We start from the raw sequence: 18,233 nt of genomic DNA, 5'->3' as shown, positions 1-18,233 counted from the left end.
AAATGTAGATCTGAATCCCCAAGCTTAGATTTTGGGTGCCCATGCGAATTTTTTTGTTTACAAGGCACAACATAACATCGAAAGCATCATGAGCTATCAACAAAGAACAACTCCAACCGAAAAGTCTGGTCACCGACCAGCTAGTTCAGCCCCTGCAGAGTAGCTTAACTATTCTGCCGGAGAGTTTGTTATTGGCCAGGTTCAGCGTGTGCAGCAGCGGCATGCCGTCGGCCAGATTGGCTGGTATCTCGCCTGAAAACTGGTTGTTCTCAGCACTGAAGTCCTCAAGTGAGACAGCTACCGTTGGAATTCTGCCAACAAACTGGTTATTCCCTATATCTAGTGTCCTAAGTCTATCGGGCATCATTGTTGGGAGACTTCCTCTGAGCCGGTTATTCTGTAGCCCCACCGCTTCTATAAGGCGCCCCGCGGTCCATAGAGCGTCTGGCACCTCGCCAGAAAGCCGGTTATTATCTAGGTATAGTGCTTTCAAACAGACACAGTTGGCGAGGCTTGCCGGGATCGAGCAACTGAAACGGTTGCTCGAGGCAATGAGGAAAGATAACTGACCTTTGGCGCACAGCCCCTCTGGGATCGCACCAGTGAGCTCATTGTTGATAACCCCAATAACCGTTAAGAACGATGAGTGCTTCCCGAGCCGGTAAGCCTGTTGTAGCTGAAATCTAATACCGTGAGGTTCTCTAAGCGCCCAAACACTCGTGGGATGACTCCAGTAAGATTGTTATCCGAGATGCCGATTACGGACAAATTCATCGCAGCAAATCCATCAACCATCAGATTTCAGGTGAGGTTGTTTTTGCCTGCAAACAAGACTTGCAAATTTCTGAGGCTCCAAACTTGCACAGGAATGTTTCCTGTCAACGAGTTTGAGCCGAGGACCAGTACCCCCAGCTTTGACATTCTAACCACGTAGCTTGGGAAGTCACCGACGAGGCTACAATTTTCAGCCCGGAGATCAACTAGGTTGGTCAGATTCTTGAACGACGCGCCAGAATCGAATGGGTTGTCCGACAACCGCAACTGCTTAAGGCTTTTCAGATCACCGAGCTCCACAGGGATAGTGCCCACAAAGCAGTTGATGTCGAGCCAGAGAGACTGAAGGTTTCGAAGTCTGGACAGGGATGCCGGTATGACGCCATTGAACCTGTTGTGACTGAGGCTCAGGTTTTCTCCAAGGCCACGCCCAATGCCATCAAGGAGCTCCCCTTCGATATAGTTATAGGACAGGTCGAGGTACCGGAGCGACCTGCAGCGGTAGAGCGCCGTCGGGAATGTGCCGGTGATGGTGTTGTTGGAGAGGTCGAGGCGTGCGAGACTGGAGAGGCCACCGATGGCGTCCGGGATGGGACCCGTGATGTTGGTGCTGGCGAGGTGGAGCCGCGTGACGCGCCCAGCCGAGTTGCAACCCACGTACGGCCAGCGGCGCCGCCGCTGGCCGAAGCAGCGACGGCGGCGCTCCATGCCGCGAGCACGGGCGGGTCGCCCCACGCGTGCTTGATCTTGAGGAGCAGCTCTGCCTCGCCCACCGCCTCGGACTGCGCTGCGGCCGCGTGGTGCGGGAGGCAGCCGGGCAGCGTAAGCAGGATGAGGATGATGTAAGCGCATGCACGGCACGGTCTTACCATGTCTCTTGGCGGCCGTGGTGGTCTTGGGAAACGATTGGGGAAGACTGATGTGAAGCAGTTTGTCGGTACGTAGATTTATTATTTGGCCACCAAATAGAGCCTCTATATTCACTCTCAAGGTCTAAAAATTCCCATGTTAATCGGAGAAAATAAGAGAAATTTAAATTGCCCATCACTGTCAATATAATAAAATTAGTCAAAAATACCCCTTATCGAGAAAATAAGAGAAATTTAAATTACCCACCACTGTCATTATAATAAAATTAGTCAAAAATACTCCTTATCTAGAAAATAAGAGAAATTTGAATTACCCACCACCTCTATTATAATAAAATTAGTAAAATTACCCCTTATCTTATTAGCCAGGCGTATGTACATAACGTGCGACACATGAATACGTTAATCACATATGTAAACAAAATCCATACGAGGAAAACATGTTGACATCATCATCACGTTTTCATAAATGAGATAGAATTACTTTTTAAAAAAAATCTAAACAGAACCCATTGGAGGAGAACATGTTGACTTCATAAAAGCAATATGTAGGACTCACTGCCGGAGTTCCACAACGTGACTCGCCTCAGCAATCTCTACGCCCCGCCGCCAGAGTTCCAGAACTTGCCTCTATGATCTCTACACCTTGCCGGAGATCTTCAAAGCATTGCACATCAGATTGATCGAAGCTCTCGGCCTCTCCATGCGCTGCGGCCCCGCAAAGGTACTCTCATGCTTGCATATTTGTCTATAGTTCATCATGAATATACGGGGATGAGTTAAGTAATAAAATTTATTAAAGCAAAGCATCTTTGTCGATGAAACTCTCATATTCAGTGAATGATCTGTGTTGTGGCATCGGCTAGAGTAGCTACAATTAATTAAAGGCAACAATAGAGGTAACACTACATATTTTTTTTATAACTTTATAATAGGCAGATTGATTAATGCTACATGTTTGTCCTTTAGTTGTTAGATCACTTGGTAAGCTATTATCACACTTCCATATAAATTTCTTTCATGAATAATATTTGCAAAAAGAATTGTTAAAATACCATGTCTTTTGATCTAATATGAATTTGCAGCTAATATGTATGGCTTCTTTTCAAGTAGTGTATCGACGATATGATATACAAAAAATTGAGTTATCTTACAACTAATAGAAAAACGTGGAGCATTAAAATAAGTTATCAGAGTTTGGGATTCAATCAACAATGCAACTGGTGAAGTTATAAGAATGAATATAATTTTAATGCACGAATACATAATTTTTTATCAAAATTTTTTGTTTGTATATATTATCCTGATTTTGCTTAATTATTGTATCGATACAATCTATGCTACTATATGGAAGGGTCTATTAAATACTTACAGGCTACAAATAAATGAGGATTCTATATATATTTTTAGTAACTTCAAAGTAGAAGGATTCGGTGCAGAGAGGCGGGGGAGATGGATCGAGACGGTGAAGATAAGGTTGAGTTTTTTTATTTTGCCCATTTTATTTTTAATATTTATATTTTAGTCCCTAGAATTTTTATTTCCTCACATTCTAATCTCTAGAATTTCCATTTCCTCACACTTTAGTCCCTAGACAGATAACAAAATAAATTTTAAATTGAAGATGGTAGTTGGAGGTAGATGAATAAAATATGTGGGAGTTGCTATAGATGATGGAATATAGAGTATGACGGGTGTAGAAGAAATTGGTATAAAGAAGAGAATCTCGATGACAAGAACATAATATTTTTTTAGAGGGATTTAGAGTATGACGAGTGTGGATAGCCTAAGATAATAGAAGACAAAGACAAATCGAACGGAAAATAGATAAGACTGATAAGATTATTAAGGTAATTTCTCTATTTCATGTGAACTGTCCACGCTATTTTATTGACATTTGAGAGTTTACACGTACCGTCAATAAACAACTTTATAAACTACTTTTATCTACAAAATGTCAAAATAAATTAAAATTTAAAAATTACACGTAAAAATATAGTTTGTACTCAAAGTTTAAAAAACACAAAGTTAAAATACAAATAAAAGATATAACCTTATATAATATCGAGCCGCGCAAATGCGCGGATAGCCCACCTAGTTAGAATAAAAGCCGAAGCCTGCAAACCCTAGAATCTGATGCAGCGACAAATGTCGCATCAGTGAAAGGTTATGGAAGAAGAAGAAAATAAGAAGGAAGAAGAAGAAAATGAGAGATACTTAAATCGGTGAGCATGAGAGGACAGAAAATTATATCCTTGGCTCCGGCGGCCGGCTAAACGAAGAAATCTGGTGCTGGAATCACCTGCAGGCCGTGATGATTATTCCAACGGTACGTCACCGGAGACTGAAGCATGGAGGGCTCCCGCGGCTTTGTTTGGATTCATTCCCTAGAATAACCACTATTAGAAAATACATGGAGGGCCAAATAAAATCTATCTGCAAAACTTCTTTAAGAATCGATGTAACTTTTCGCGACGAATATAGGGCTAAATAAAGTCTATCTGCAAAACTTCTTTAGAGATGGATGTAACTTTTCGCGACGAATCTAATGATGGTAATATCGATGATTGGCTACAGTGATGCTACAATATAACCATCCTCTAATCACGCGGTCAAAAATCTTATTAAATTTGTCATGATTTCTAGCGCAAGGGTTCTGGAGTTAGTTTTATAATTTATCTTTATTTTTGTTTGACATTTTTAATGGGCGGTCAAACCCTCTTCTAGAAATCTAGAAGACAAACCAAACAGGCATCGTTGTTTCTGAATGAAGTTATTTATTACATACAGGATGGACGCGGGCTAGCACTACTGCTGCTGCATGAAGGGGTGGTTTGGTTTCGGGGGCTAAACTTTAGTCCATATCACATCAAATAAAACATTAAAATTTAGAAGTATTAAATAAAGGTTAATTATAAAACCAACTGCAGAATCCTGGGGCTAAATTGCGAGACGAATCCAATAAGGTATATTAAATCATGATTAGCAGATGGTTATTGTAGCACCACTGTAGCAAATTATGAATTAATTAGGCTCATTAGATTCATCTCGCGAATTAGAACTCAGCTGTCAAAAAAATTTATAAACAAATTTTATTTGATACTCCAAAATAGCAAAATTCTTTTTGATGACAGAAATTTAAAAAAGTCCCTAAAAATAAACAGCACCGAAGATTTAGATACACTATTTGATAAAATGTTGTTTATTGCGCCCAAAAAACTGTTGTTTGTTGCAGATTGGCGATAGATGAATAATTCAAAGCGCATGCGCGGCACGGTGTTACCATGTCTCTTAGCAGCCGGGATGGTCTTGGGAAGCGATCGAGGCGGGCCTTCAGTTCGTATTTCAATCCGTGAGCATGAGGACAGAAAAATGTGTCAACTTTGGGCCTGTTTGGGACTGCAACTGCGTCGCTTTTCCACGGAAAAAGCAAATTAAACCTGCCAGCTTTGCGTTTGACGCGCGTTGGCTGCCCGCTCGCGACAGCAAATCGCGGGAGTTGAACTGGGCGGACCGTTACACTTATAAGCTTCGTGATTTTTTGGCACCCGGTCCCAAACAAACAGGGCCAAGACTTCATCGGCACCGTCTGAATAAGCAAGTGATCATTTTTGCACGGGTCACCGAAGACTTGGAGCCTCATACTCGGTCACCGGAGAGACTGATGTGAAGCAGTTTGTTGGTATCCTAGATTAGAATAAAGGCGTAAGCCTGCAAACTCTAGAACCTGATGCAGTGACAAAATCGTGCCAAATGTCGCATCGTGGAGCACCCAACAGATACGTCCAACTATTACGAGCCTAGCGAAATGGCAGTCGAGCAGTGGAAGATATTAGCAGTGAAGCATACGCACGTCAATCCTGGTCATCGTTAGTTTTGGGAGATTTGGAAGGTGTGAAAGGTTCTGAGTCTGAGCGAAAGATTTTTTTTTCAAAAGACCTGGACAGATTCCGGCATGTATTAATCAGGAGGAAGCAGTTTACATGATAAATCTACTTAGAAAGATTCTAAATAGGTGGAGCATGAGGCTCTCCGCACTCGTCGTTCTTTAAATTCACTATCTAAACAGAATATTCTGTCTTGTTCATCAAGATTCTTTGCTCTATACCTCGTCCTTCCGCACCCATCCACTCTCTATATCCCCTCTCTATATCAACCACCACGCCATGGAACCCACATTTCAATTTTTTCCACTCCCTCCCCATTTTTCTCTCTCCTCCCCATCTCTTCTCCCTGCCGGACTTCCGCCCCCTTCCCTCCCTCTCCGCCACCGCAACCGCCCCGCGCCCTCCTCCCTCGAGCTCCGGCGGCCGGATTCGGCGCCGGGGAGCTCTGCGTCGCCACAGCCCGCGGGCGGGGGAGCAGCACGCCGCCGCGCCTGGGCAGGCGAGCTCCGGCGGCCCTGCGGGAGGTGGCGGGGCGGCCTGCGCGGTGGTGCCTGGGGCGGGCCTGCGCGCGGCGGCTTCCTCCAGCTCTGCCCGCCCCCCATGGCAAGCCTCCTGCTCCGGCCCGCTGGCGAGCAGGGGCGGGTGCGCGCAGTGGCCGCAGCCCCCGGCTCCCTCCGCTCACGCCGGTCGCGGTGGCGTGGCGAGCAGGGGCGGGCTGTGGCGGGGTGGCCCCGCGCCGGGTGGCCTCACGGCGGGGCGGCCCCGCACCGGGTGGCCTGCGCACGGCGCGGCGGAACAGGGCGGCCGGCGCGCGGCGTGGCCCCGTCCCCGGCGGCGGCCTTGCGGAGGCGAGGCGCGGCAGGGCAGGCGGGCGGGCGGGACGGCGCCCCGAGCGGGCTCGGCACCTTGCCGCTGTGCCTCCTCTGCACCTCCGCTGCACAGGGGCGACGGCTGCGGCCGGGCGGAACAGGCGAGGCGCGGGGCTCGAGCTCCCCCTGCATCCCTCCACCCTCCGCTACGCCGAGCTGGCCCGCGCCTGCCTCGGCGGAGCTGCAGCTCGCGGCGGCCGTGGCGGAGCTCAAGCCTCCGCCGGCCGTGGGGCTCCAGCGCCGCCGCCCACGTGCGTCTCCGGCCGCGGGCTCGAGCTCGGACGTCCAGATCCGCGGGAGGCGCGGCACCTCGAGCTCCCCTTCCTCTCTGTCCATCCACGGCGGCGCACTGCGGAGCTAGCAGCTCCACGGCGGCAGTCTACGGAGGCCGGGCACAGCGGTGGGCGGCGGCGCCAGCAGCTCCACAGCGGTTCGATGACGCGCACCCGCACGGGCCCGACGCCGCGTCAGCCGATACTGCAGCTCCGCACCTGCGCTGGAAGTAGCGTGCGGAGGCCGACTCTGGAATTTACCGCGCGGGATACCGCACCCGCTGCGGGCTTTTTTTCTGTAAAACCGATCTGTAAGTCGTGTTGCGTTTCATTTAGCGCGCCCAGTGCGGGCAGCCTGAGAAAGCTCCCAACTGAAAAGGAAGCAAAAGAAATTATTCGCTACTTGGGTTCACAACTAAAGCAGCCAGATTTTGCACCCGCCTGAAACCAGCCTATCAACCATCTTCTCCGTGTTGTTTAAGACACGAGCATTCGGTTCCTTTTAGATGGACCAAGTCACCAAAATTGCAAGTGACCGCAAGCCTGCTGCCATAGTCGAGCTAGTTGTCGGCCAACCCATGGAACCAGTTCATTAGCGTGGCTGTTGTAGTCCAACTTGCCGGGTCCAAACCCTAAGAGCCGACCTAGGAATTGGCTGCCGTCCGGAGAAGAGATGTTGCGCAGTCTCCAAATTAGGGTAGCATAATGGACAGAAGTATGAGTTTTGCCATTCCCTCAAGAGAAGTCTGTCTGCTGTCCAAACCCGGTTATGAAGCAGCAACCATAGGGAAAACTTGCATCTTGATTACATGCCAAACCGTTTTGGGGTACAGAGAGGACATTACCCCGTTGAACTGCACTCGGCCACACATGTCGCCTTAGCCTTACCCATGCCCCCCCCACCCACCCAAGCCATGGAAGAAGAAGAAAATGAGAGGAGGTATAAAGAATAAGGGGACATAAGCATCTCCAACGGATTACCAAAATCCCATCGCCTAAAATCATTTGTAGGGTACTTCCCTATTATTGGTAATGCAATTTTTTTGTCATATCCTCCAACAGATTACCAAAACCTCTCACCCTATATTTCCTTCCATCTCTCTTCCTCTTATGAATATACACTCTCTTTTAGTTATACTTTCTTATCTCAATAGTTCAAACTTGTTTACTGGATCACATATAATTTGAAATTCAAATTTTGAATTCAAATCACATTGCCTTGCCAATCAGTGACAATGGAATTGAGCAAAAGAAGCTGAAATGGCGGACAAATATAATAGTAGCATCGATGCACAGGGTAATGTGATGTGTCGTGTATTAATTGTCGCAATTTTGGGTCCTGGCGGTTGTTCCAGTGAAGTGATGTTAGACTTCAGAGTTTTAGAGTCGAGGCTTGGGTCAGATGTATCTATACGCCCTGCGTCTTCTCTAAATTCTGGTCTTTCCTTTCTGAACTAGAGATGAACTCTTTTTGTAAATTTGTGATATATATCATTCACTGAATTCGTGATGAATTGATTGTCGAACACAAATTAAAAGAGAGGGTCGACTGTCATAGCCTAGTCTCATATGTCCATTAACTAAAAATGTAGGTCTAAATCCCTAAACTCGATTTGGGTACCCATGTGAATCTTTTTGTTTACGAGCCACAACTTGAAAGCATCACGAGCTATCAACAAAGAACATATCCCGCCTAATGTTTGGTCACCGGTCAGCTGGTTCAGTCCCCCTGCAGAGTAGCTTAACTGAACCTACCGCAGCGTTCATTATTGACCACGTTCAACTGGTGTGAGAGTTCGTGGAGAGCGTGGTGGGCGAGCTCCAGTCATGTTCTCCACGAAATCTCTCGAAAATGGCAACGATTGCTATACCCATTACGAATGTGAGTCTTCGACCGTTACTAATGTTCGTGTTTCACGTAGTGTATTTTCGTGGAGAGCATGACTAGATTGGTCAGATTGCCGCTTGAGGCTCGGGTGCACCAGGGAGAGGTATATATATGTAAAAAAGCCCGAGGTCCGACAACCCAACACGAGGCACGAATTTTTGGCCCGACCCAAGCACAGCACGGCCCGATGTTCATCGTGCTCGGGCCAGCCCGGCCCGGTACTTCATGCCGGGCATGGGCCGCAACCATGGCACGTCGAGAGGCACGGCCCGGCCCGGCCCGAATTTTAGAGTATAGCCCAAAATGGCCCGTTACATCTAGGGGTGGTAAAAAGTCCAAGATTTTGGCCTAGGAAATCTAAAGGCCGGATTCTAATCATATTCAATTTTGAGCTAAAAAATTGCAGGATCATAATGAGCTGTGAAGAGGTCACTAGGGCCATGGCCCATTACCACACCTAGTTACATTTACACACCACTTCGGCCCATACAAGAATAATCCCGGCCTGCTTCGCACCTTCTCTCCCCACGGTCACAAAAGATTCCAAACCTTATCTGCTGGTCCTGTACATCACACGCCCACGGCGGCCTCGGCCTCCCTCATCCCACCCAGGCCACGACAGCTTCCAGGAGATGGAGATGGCGCTCCGGCCACGACAGCGCACGAGCTGAGGCGGCGGGCAGGAGGCCGCGGCGGCCGCCGGTGGCGATCAGGAGGCCATGGGGGCGCGCGGTACGTGGCGGCGAGCAGGAGGCCGCGATGGCTCGAGAGGTCACGGCGGCGGGAGGGAGGCCGCGGCTGTCGGGCGTGTGAGGGCCGGGGCGGCCGGCGAGCGGCGCTGGCAGCGCGGCTGCCGGTGCGCGCGAGGGCTGCAGCCTGCAGCAGCGCTCTAGAGGTCGCGGCGGGCGGTGCGAGCAGATAGGGCAGCAGAGGGGTGCCGGCGAGCGGTGCGAGCAGATAGGGCAGCAGAGGGGTGCGGCGGCCTGCCTCGACCGCGGTGCACAGGCTTCGGCCGGCACGGGCACGGCAAAATCCCGTGCCGGACCGGGCCGGCACGGCCCGAAACAGGCTCGTGGGCTTGTACTTGGGTCGAGAACGTAGCACGCCGGGCGGCACGGCCCAGCCTGTTAGCCTATTCGTGCCGGGCTTAGCCCGATCTATTTGTGCCCGGGCCAGTTCGGGCTCGGGCCACCCGGCCCAAATGACCATCTATATGGAGAGGTAAGCGCATGCACGACGCGGGGAGAGGGGACGAGAGAAGGAAGACAACGGTATTTTGGTCTACAAATTTTAACAAAACACAATAAATGGGTAACTAGTGATATGTTTTGAAGAATTGTAAATTTGTGATGGCATAATTCGAAATAGATGGATTGTAATAATAGATCAATGAACTTGAAAATTTGTAAAGACGCAGATTCAATTAACCCTAACTTTTATCGGATAACTGATGCCATAGCAGTCGTGGGCTTCCAGCCATTGAGAATAAAGAGCGAGAAAAATGACAATGAAAAAATTGCTCACCTTACATATTTATGGGCCGCGGGCAAGCAAGATTCGGCCTGCATCTTCTCTTATGCAATAGCTCGCATCCTACTAGAGCGCGAGATAAATAGATTTGCCTAACCCTAAAACGTTGCTGCTGTGCCCTTTGGCTAACACAAGAAGAAACATACTTTAATAAATGAAATTATATTCAGTCTAAAAAATGGAATTATATTCAGAAAATATTCGTAAAATTAATTAGACCAAATAATTTTTTAAACATTATCCATAACAGAAATAATTTACATAAAATAGAAATATTCCAAGAACAAAATAAAATGTTTGAAAAAAATGGTTCCGGAACAATTGTTCAAGAACATATAGAAATGTTCTAGGAAATCAATTCACACATAGTTAAATTGCGATTAATTTTAACGATCAAATTTGATTAGCGTAATGATTTGCAAACTATGACTTTTCAATATAAGTTACGACAATATTTTAGGTCAAGCATTCTAGTGGTTACAATAGCCTCAGTACCACCTGAGATCCTGGGCTCGACTCTTCATGTGAGCGAATATTATGAGATTTAACGACGTTGTGCACTCAGTGGTAGGCGACGCTTCCGTCGACAGCGAGGCGCCTGTGGTGACTTAAAATGCTCATAGGAGTAGAGTTTACGTACATGTGCTCATAGGATATGAGTGTCTGTATTGTACCGTGTAATTTAAAAAAAAAGTGAGTTTTCACTGCGGCCCTGCACCAACAACGCCAAGAAGGAAAAGACTCTCTCCGTGTCTTTGGATGCGTCATGGAATGTTTCATTTCCTTTAAAACTAATCTTTCTTGGCTGTATGGTAATTACATTATAACCTTCAGCGAGGTTTATTGTATTTTTTAAATAAAGGAATATTGAAAAATATCCCAGCCTCTACATCAAAAAAAAATATCCGGCTCTTATTACAAACTTTGAGAGATAAACAGGAAACCAATTACAAGCCACAAAGACTATTGCTAAACTGCCACCCGTTCCGCGCAAAGATGTCCAGCACCGTCACTTACAAAGCGCGCAATGCATCTGCAATCAAGTCTCTGTCTTTCTTTTACAAAATCGCCCATGTTCTTTCTTTTACAAAATCGCCCATGTTCTGGTGAGATAGGTGGCCCCGAAAAATATCTCCAAAGCAGTTTGTTTTTAATTATTATGAAAAAGCTACATCATTTCTGGATAACCAGATTGACCAAAGAAGCGCACATAAGTCCTTGAAAATAATATTTTTCTTTTCTCACCTAAAACTCTGCGGTCAAGTTCCAAATAAATGCACAATATTATTAGGTTTTGTAAGATCGAAGGTGATAAAAATTATCCTCCAAAGTAATCTAGCCAAATGGCACTAGAAAAAAAGATGTGCAATTGTTTCGGCATTCGTGCAAAAATAATATTATTTGCTCCCCTTCTAATTACGCTTTGCTAAGTTATTTTTTGTCAGAATAAATCCACAGTAGAGTAGTCAAATAAATATTTTTACTTTCAATGAAAATTTCAGTTTCATACTGGCTTGTTTAAGTAATTATAGTTCGGACTTGGGATGAGATGCGCGAAACGTCTCCGGAAATCATAGTCGTTATTTATGGTTGGGCTTTAAATGGCCCACTATCTAAGCCACGCTCCGCACAAGCCCGCTAGAGGTATCTATGCCCTCCTTTGCATGGCCCACTATCTAAGCCCGCTTGGATGCAGTAGATTACTAGGATGGCATGCACGCCCGTTTATTGTCAGCGTGCCATTCGAGATTTTTTTATTTTTTTATTTTTTTCGTCGATTTATCAAAAATATATATGGGTATAATTTTTTTTCAAAAATGTCACCCTGCCGCCGGATCAATTGGCGGTAAGGAGCTACCGCCGTTTGATCCGGCGGTATCTCCCATGGGCCCGGTATCTTCTTACCGCCAATTGATCCGGCGGTAAGCACTACCGCCGCGCTGTAGCCCGGCTATAGCCGGCTGCTACAGCCGGCTGTAGCTGGCAGCGCCCTACCGCCGTTTGAAACGGCGGTAGGTGTCCCATATTTTTTTTTATTTTTAAATATTTGTATAATTATTTTAAAGACTATCTGAACTGTAATTATTATCTTTACATTTATATATTTTTTAGAAAATAATAGAGATAGCGGAGGTTAGGGAAATATTTTTTAAAAATTTATACAAATTAGATTTGACTCTAATAATCTGTGAAAATATATTTTCATGAGATATTCATGAGTTTCAATTACTATTTCGATGTCTTGTCATCTTGCATCAGATTCTTCTGCACCCCCACTATAATTAAAAATATGGGAGTACTTACCGCCGTTTCAAACGGCGATAGACATGCGTGAACCATGCCTATAGACCAAATAGCTCCATCTATAAATAAAATATCGCCCCATCTCATATGAAGTCAGTAGCCATCTCATACGGAGTCTTTAGCCATCCACGCACGGCCACCATATCTTCCTCTGGTTCTACCTACATTCCGTGGAACAAAATTAGAGAACCTGTGCCTGAAGGAGTGCAGGTTCCAATGTGCTTCTGCGGTTCGTTGTGCAAGCTGATGGAGTCCAAAGTTTTGGACGATGACTTCGGCAGGAGGTTCTTCATGTGTGAGAACTACGAGTTCGATCCGCCAAAGCGCTACGGCAAGGACAAAGCGAAGGTATCACCTCGCACTATCTAGTTTGCGCCTTCGGAGTTAAGTATGTTAATTCTAACTCGGCTTTGAAATAGAGTCCACCACCTCTTTGTGATTTCATACAGTGGCTGGACACGGAGCAATCGACCGAAGCTAAGGAACACGTTGAGCGCCAAGCAAGGTGGGCTGCGGAAAGGTGGCAGCGAATGCTGCAAGAGGAAAAAATGGAGGAGAAGCGCAAGAAAGATAAAGAAGAGATCGAAAAGAGGTTCGCAGAAGTTGAACGTCGGCAGGCGGAGGAGCGTGAAGCTGATAGGGAGAGGAAGCGAGAGAGGGCCCGCCGTGCGAAGGAGGCGGGACCCGAGGCTATTAGGAAGGGGAAGTATCCTCAGTGCACTCAGTAGATGACTATCATGTAATGTTCGAATTTCATATTCCCTAAGGCATGTTAGGTCTAGATGGAACACGACGTTACCGTGTTCCATGTACATGCCAGTGCAATTGTTATTGTAATTTCAATCTCAAATTAATCGGCATTGTGTAATTTGTACTAGCTGCAACTAAATTATTCAGAAGCATTGCCCTAAAAATAAACTTTTCAGACCGACGCGATAACAATTCCGTTGGCATATATCGGCCAGTACAGACAATAAAAACAATCACCGTTCAAACATTGAACACAAATTAAATAGTGGTCCACACAATTCAACGCACAGAACACATGACATGGCATGTCCGGACCTGTTGCAAACTACGGTAACGAGGTCCAATACTAAACCTAACATGCCTTAGGTAATTCGAACAAACGTTACATTATTTATTCAGACGTAGCAGTACAACATCAATCATTCACGGGCAGTACCCTTATCACGTCCCGCGATGTCTGGTTTTGCACGCTCGCCTTTGCGTAAATCTTCATTCACCTTCTTTAACCACTCCATATATCGCTGATCACGATGGGTGATCCACGTGTCAATCCACTCATGGAAATGACACCAATGAGTATGCGTGTCTTCACCAGCGTACTTTTGCAAACAAGAAACGATTCAAAATTAATAAAAATAATAAAAGCATATTTACAAATTAATCTATACCTGTGATGTTGCACCTCTTTTTTGGACTTCCTCGATATTCTTGCAACACCAATATCTCTGGCCAAAAGTCTCGTAATCACGAGATATGTTCGGAACACAACGCATTTGGCAATAGCAATCTGGTGGCTCTACACCTTTCGGCCATACCTTGCAATCTGTAATACATCTATTGGGATCGTTAGGAGAGGGTCCTAAATTAGCCTCCATTTCCCGACGGAAAGCTGCCCGGGAGAATGAGGAGCTCATAGCTGTTTGGTTGGGCTAATTAAAAAAAGTGGGAACTGAATTGCAAGTCTGTGCTCTCAGGAACCACAAGGTGCTCTTTTATAGACGCAGGGTTGCTTACATGTCCAAGCACTTTGAACACAGATATTATCTCTCACTGCTCCATAGTCGTCCACGGTTCTGCACTCGCACGCTCCACAGTGCGCACTCATTCCACTAAAAACAACAACAGGACCTCTCACTGCTCGTACCATCAGCACTCGCACGCTTTAAACACGGATTATTGCATCGACCTACTCATCGCATCGCCCACTTTAAACTCGTCGTACTGTCACTGCATCGACCTACTCGTGATTATTGCACTGCCCTGACACATTGGACTAGGTAGTCCTAATAGCCGTACCCCCACGTAGCAAACTGCGTTGAGCCTTCTCCGCAGTATCCACCCATTGCAGGTTGCGCAGGCGGTGGTGCCGGAGGGCCAGGGCCCTTGTTCTTGTGACAAGGGCAGTTGCAGTAAGGATTAGTGCATGGTTCATCTTGTGAAGCGGCAGCATTGCTGTTATCATCATCTTCGCCGTCTTTGTTACCCTCGCTTACTTCCTCGTAATGGTTCACCTTGCACTACAGATCAAATATCTTAATCTGGAGGTACTCGATGAACTTCTGAACAGAATCAATTGGTGCAGGATCGACCCACCTGGTAAACCCACAGTTTTCTGGAGCATCTGAAGACTGCAAAACAAATTTCATGTAAGATGTCTCAATGAATAAAGAAATAAAACAACCGAGCATTACCCATGCGTGAGGGCATTTGAAGAAACGCCGACCGCCATCCATCCCGTCGGTGCACATCTGCACTAAGCAGTCCTCACCATGTCTACATTTTGGCCACGTTTCTTTACGGTTATCGTATTGTCGAAGAGGAGTTTCATTGGTAAATTCACTCTTCTGTTGTGGCGGAAACTCAAACACTGGTTCTGGAAAGGAATCGGGTCCAAGAGGCCCCTTTCATATTATGGGGTCTCCCTTTCTTCCCCCTTTTCCTTTGCCAAAACCGTAGTAATTCTTCCCGCTAGACCCACATCCAGACATCGGGTATACAATGAGCTTTGGTGTTTGAGTGCTGCTGGGAGCTCACAACCTTGTGAGTATTTATAGGCGCAAAAAGGTCTGATACCCGGAGTGTGGAGTGTAAATGCACATGAAAAGCCTACTGTATTCGCACGCTCCACAGCGCTCACTCGTACCACTTTAAACACGGACACGACCTCTCGTTGCTCTTGATTTGTACCCTCGCACGCTCAACACCGCTCACTGCTCCCACTTTAAACAACGACACGACGTCTCACTGCTCATGACTTCAGCACTTTCACGTTCCACAGCGCTCACTCGTGATTATTGCACTGCCCCGACATTTCCAATCGCCCGAAACACTGCACGGCACCGGCCTAATAGTTATAATTTCACTCCACGGACATATACCATCGCCCGAATCATTGCACCGGCCTACTCATCATAATGGTACGCAATGGACACATCGAATCATAGTCTGCACATGCATACATAAGATAGTAAGTCGGAACAAATTAATTAACAAGCTACAACCTGTAAACTAGATGTGTCCGCGCTTGCCCCCTCTCCTCCTGCCACGTCGCTCTGTAGCCTGGCCCGCCCTAGTGTGGTGCTGTGAGTACGTCAGTGGCTCCGGCGGGATGGTCTGGCGAGTGGACCGACGACCCTGCTCAGGAACAGGCGTCTGTTCCACCTGACTGTAGTCCTGCATCGCGAGTGGGGCACCCCCCAGCTGTGAAGTGCCGACGACCTCCTGCGTCGGTGCAGAAGAGAAGAACGTGTTCACCCGCTCCATCTGCGAGAGGTCGTCTACCTCCTGAATCTCCTCATCGTCGTCTGTCCCTCCCACCTGCCGGTACTCTGATTCACAAACTTCAATCCATCAATATTCAATTAAAAATGCACTTGTTACCGCCTATTAACAACTGGTCTTAGACGTACCTAAATCGTGTATTGGACGACGAAGAGACGAAGATCCAGCGCCGTAGGGATCCATCGACGGAAACAGCGACGAGCCGGGCGCTACACGAATAAGAAGTACAAATTAATAAATAAATTTTTACATGATAAGGTATTGTAAGTGACACGAGGTTGGAGTACGATTTACCTGCCGAGTACAAATGTGCCGGTCGCGGCACGTACGTGGGCCGAACTGCAGAACCCGAAGGTGTCGTCATCGTTTCACGTGGCGGTGGCGGTGGCGGTGGACCTGACTGTGCCGCGGGTGCAGACCGTCGTGACGATGGACCGGTCCCAGGAACCGGCCCCGAACTGCGAGGTGGGAGGAAGGTGTCGTCGTCACGACAGGTCACGGCTCGTCGGAATCGCTTGCACATATCGACGATCTTCTGCAGTGTGCTCTGGTGCTGGGCGGGCGTCATGTCATGGTACTGGCCCATACTCGATGAAGCCTCGGACTCAATCGCTCGTATGACATCGTACTGTACCAAGAAAGTAGTAACATCATATGCAACTAGTTTTTTTACTGCAAATTCAATCAGAGAAACGTACCGCTATGGCGAAGTTCTGATCTCGAATTACGGGGTACGTCTCCGACACCCTTGCGGCCTCGATCGGAGCCTCTGGTGGAATGTGCACGACACGTGTGCGCGTCCTCGGCAGGTACCACCGTAGGTAGTCCGCGAACGCCTCGTCGCTGTGCGGCCGATCCTCGAAAACGACGTCGTCGAGGGCCGCGGCCCAAGAGTCGACGTAAGGACGGACCTTGTCGGCCCACCGCGAGCCTGGTGGCTGACCCTGCCATGTCCACCTATAATAGAAAGTTTGAGCGATTCAATGCTAAATGGTAGGTTAAAAAATGAATAATTATTAACAAAACTATTTATTCGGTACCTGTGGACATGGGCCTCCACTGAGTGCACAATCGGGACCGGGGTCCGCTGGTAGAGACCGAACTGCCTCATAACCCGGTCAACGTGGTACTCCTCGACGTGGATGTCGTAAAGGATCGGCTTCCTCGTCATCCAGTACTCGTGATCTCGCAAGCATAAGGACGAAAGACCGCTCGGTGCCCGGGCGTAAATGTCAGCTGTAGTGTACGGAGTTCACCTCACGTCCGTGTCCACAAGAGCATCAAACTGACCAACGAAGTCGAGGTACGACTTCCTCGTCTGCACGCCGACCCAAGAAGGCTGCACAATGAAAAAAAAGTTAACCAATAAATCGTACATTTGTGCAAGCATGTAACAATAAGTAAAACAAACGATGTTACGTACCCTCCCGAGGCACCACAATGAACTCATCGTAGGTCTGTCGACGTCGTCGTGGTCTGCGGACAGCTGGACGTACGGCTCGAAGTTCATCTCTGGCCTACCGACGGGAAAGCGCTCGTAAGACCAGAGCTGTAACAGTAGAGGACACCCAACAAAAATGGGCTCCTCTGCCGAGACCTTCGTCACGCCCGTGCAAAGACCCCTGTAACTCGCAGCCAAAACAGCAGAACCCCAGCTGAACTGTGGCATTTCGTGAAGTGGAGCGTCAGCTATCGACCTCGCCAAAGGAATGGGCTGTTTGGGGCACGAGTCACCCTGCGAGCTGCAGAACATGACCCAGCCGAACAGCCACAGTAAGTACGCCTCGAAGTGCCTGGCAACCGTAAAGTCGTCTGCGTCTGCCCTGTCCCTAGGTCGACGTGCAGGGTCGGCCATATCTCCCTCCACAAGTCGCGCAATCGGGAGAAGACCTGAAGCGCGTAACCTGCATCGCGACAATGAAAATCAAGTTAGAACAAATGGTTAAGGAAACAACTAAAATATGTGACAAATGTATTCCGTACCTAGGAACCCATCGACGGTGTATCGGCATCGTCGACATGGGCACACGAGCCCGAAACGTCCCTAAGCTGATGCCACGGACCGCAGACATGTACGACCGGTGGCGCTTGTCGACGAGAGCATCTAGCAACTCAGGGGTAGCTCCTTCCTCGTGCGCCATACCTGTATAATGAGATTTATTACAAATAATTTCAGAACATAAATAACAATATTAAGCATAATAACATTAACGTAAAAAAACACTAAATAAAATTTCAGAACATAAATTAAGTAATACAACAAATTTTTAATAAAATACTAAATAAAACATAACGTAATAAACTTATAA

General features: G+C 47.3%; 2 protein-coding genes across 2 annotated transcripts; both read right to left on the bottom strand.

Annotated features, from left to right (window-relative positions):
* Positions 1–145: 145 nt before the first annotated feature.
* LOC120713171 (receptor-like protein kinase HSL1) lies at positions 146–1,482 on the bottom strand. The gene is made up of 2 exons (XM_039999177.1): positions 907–1,482; positions 146–667 (listed from the first exon to the last, which is right to left on the bottom strand). The coding sequence occupies exons 1-2, from the start codon at positions 1,480–1,482 to the stop codon at positions 146–148; spliced, it is 1,098 nt and encodes a 365-aa protein (XP_039855111.1).
* A 14,149-nt stretch (positions 1,483–15,631) lies between these two features.
* On the bottom strand, positions 15,632–17,095 carry LOC120713170. The gene is made up of 5 exons (XM_039999176.1): positions 16,965–17,095; positions 16,623–16,881; positions 16,219–16,552; positions 16,053–16,133; positions 15,632–15,971 (listed from the first exon to the last, which is right to left on the bottom strand). The coding sequence occupies exons 1-5, from the start codon at positions 17,093–17,095 to the stop codon at positions 15,652–15,654; spliced, it is 1,125 nt and encodes a 374-aa protein (XP_039855110.1). The 3' UTR covers positions 15,632–15,651.
* Between the last annotated feature and the right edge of the window lie 1,138 nt (positions 17,096–18,233).

Source organism: Panicum virgatum, chromosome 6K, assembly GCF_016808335.1.
Source record: "Panicum virgatum strain AP13 chromosome 6K, P.virgatum_v5, whole genome shotgun sequence".
In the NCBI taxonomy this organism is placed as follows: Eukaryota; Viridiplantae; Streptophyta; class Magnoliopsida; order Poales; family Poaceae; genus Panicum; species Panicum virgatum.
This window is presented reverse-complemented; position numbering and strand designations above follow the sequence as displayed.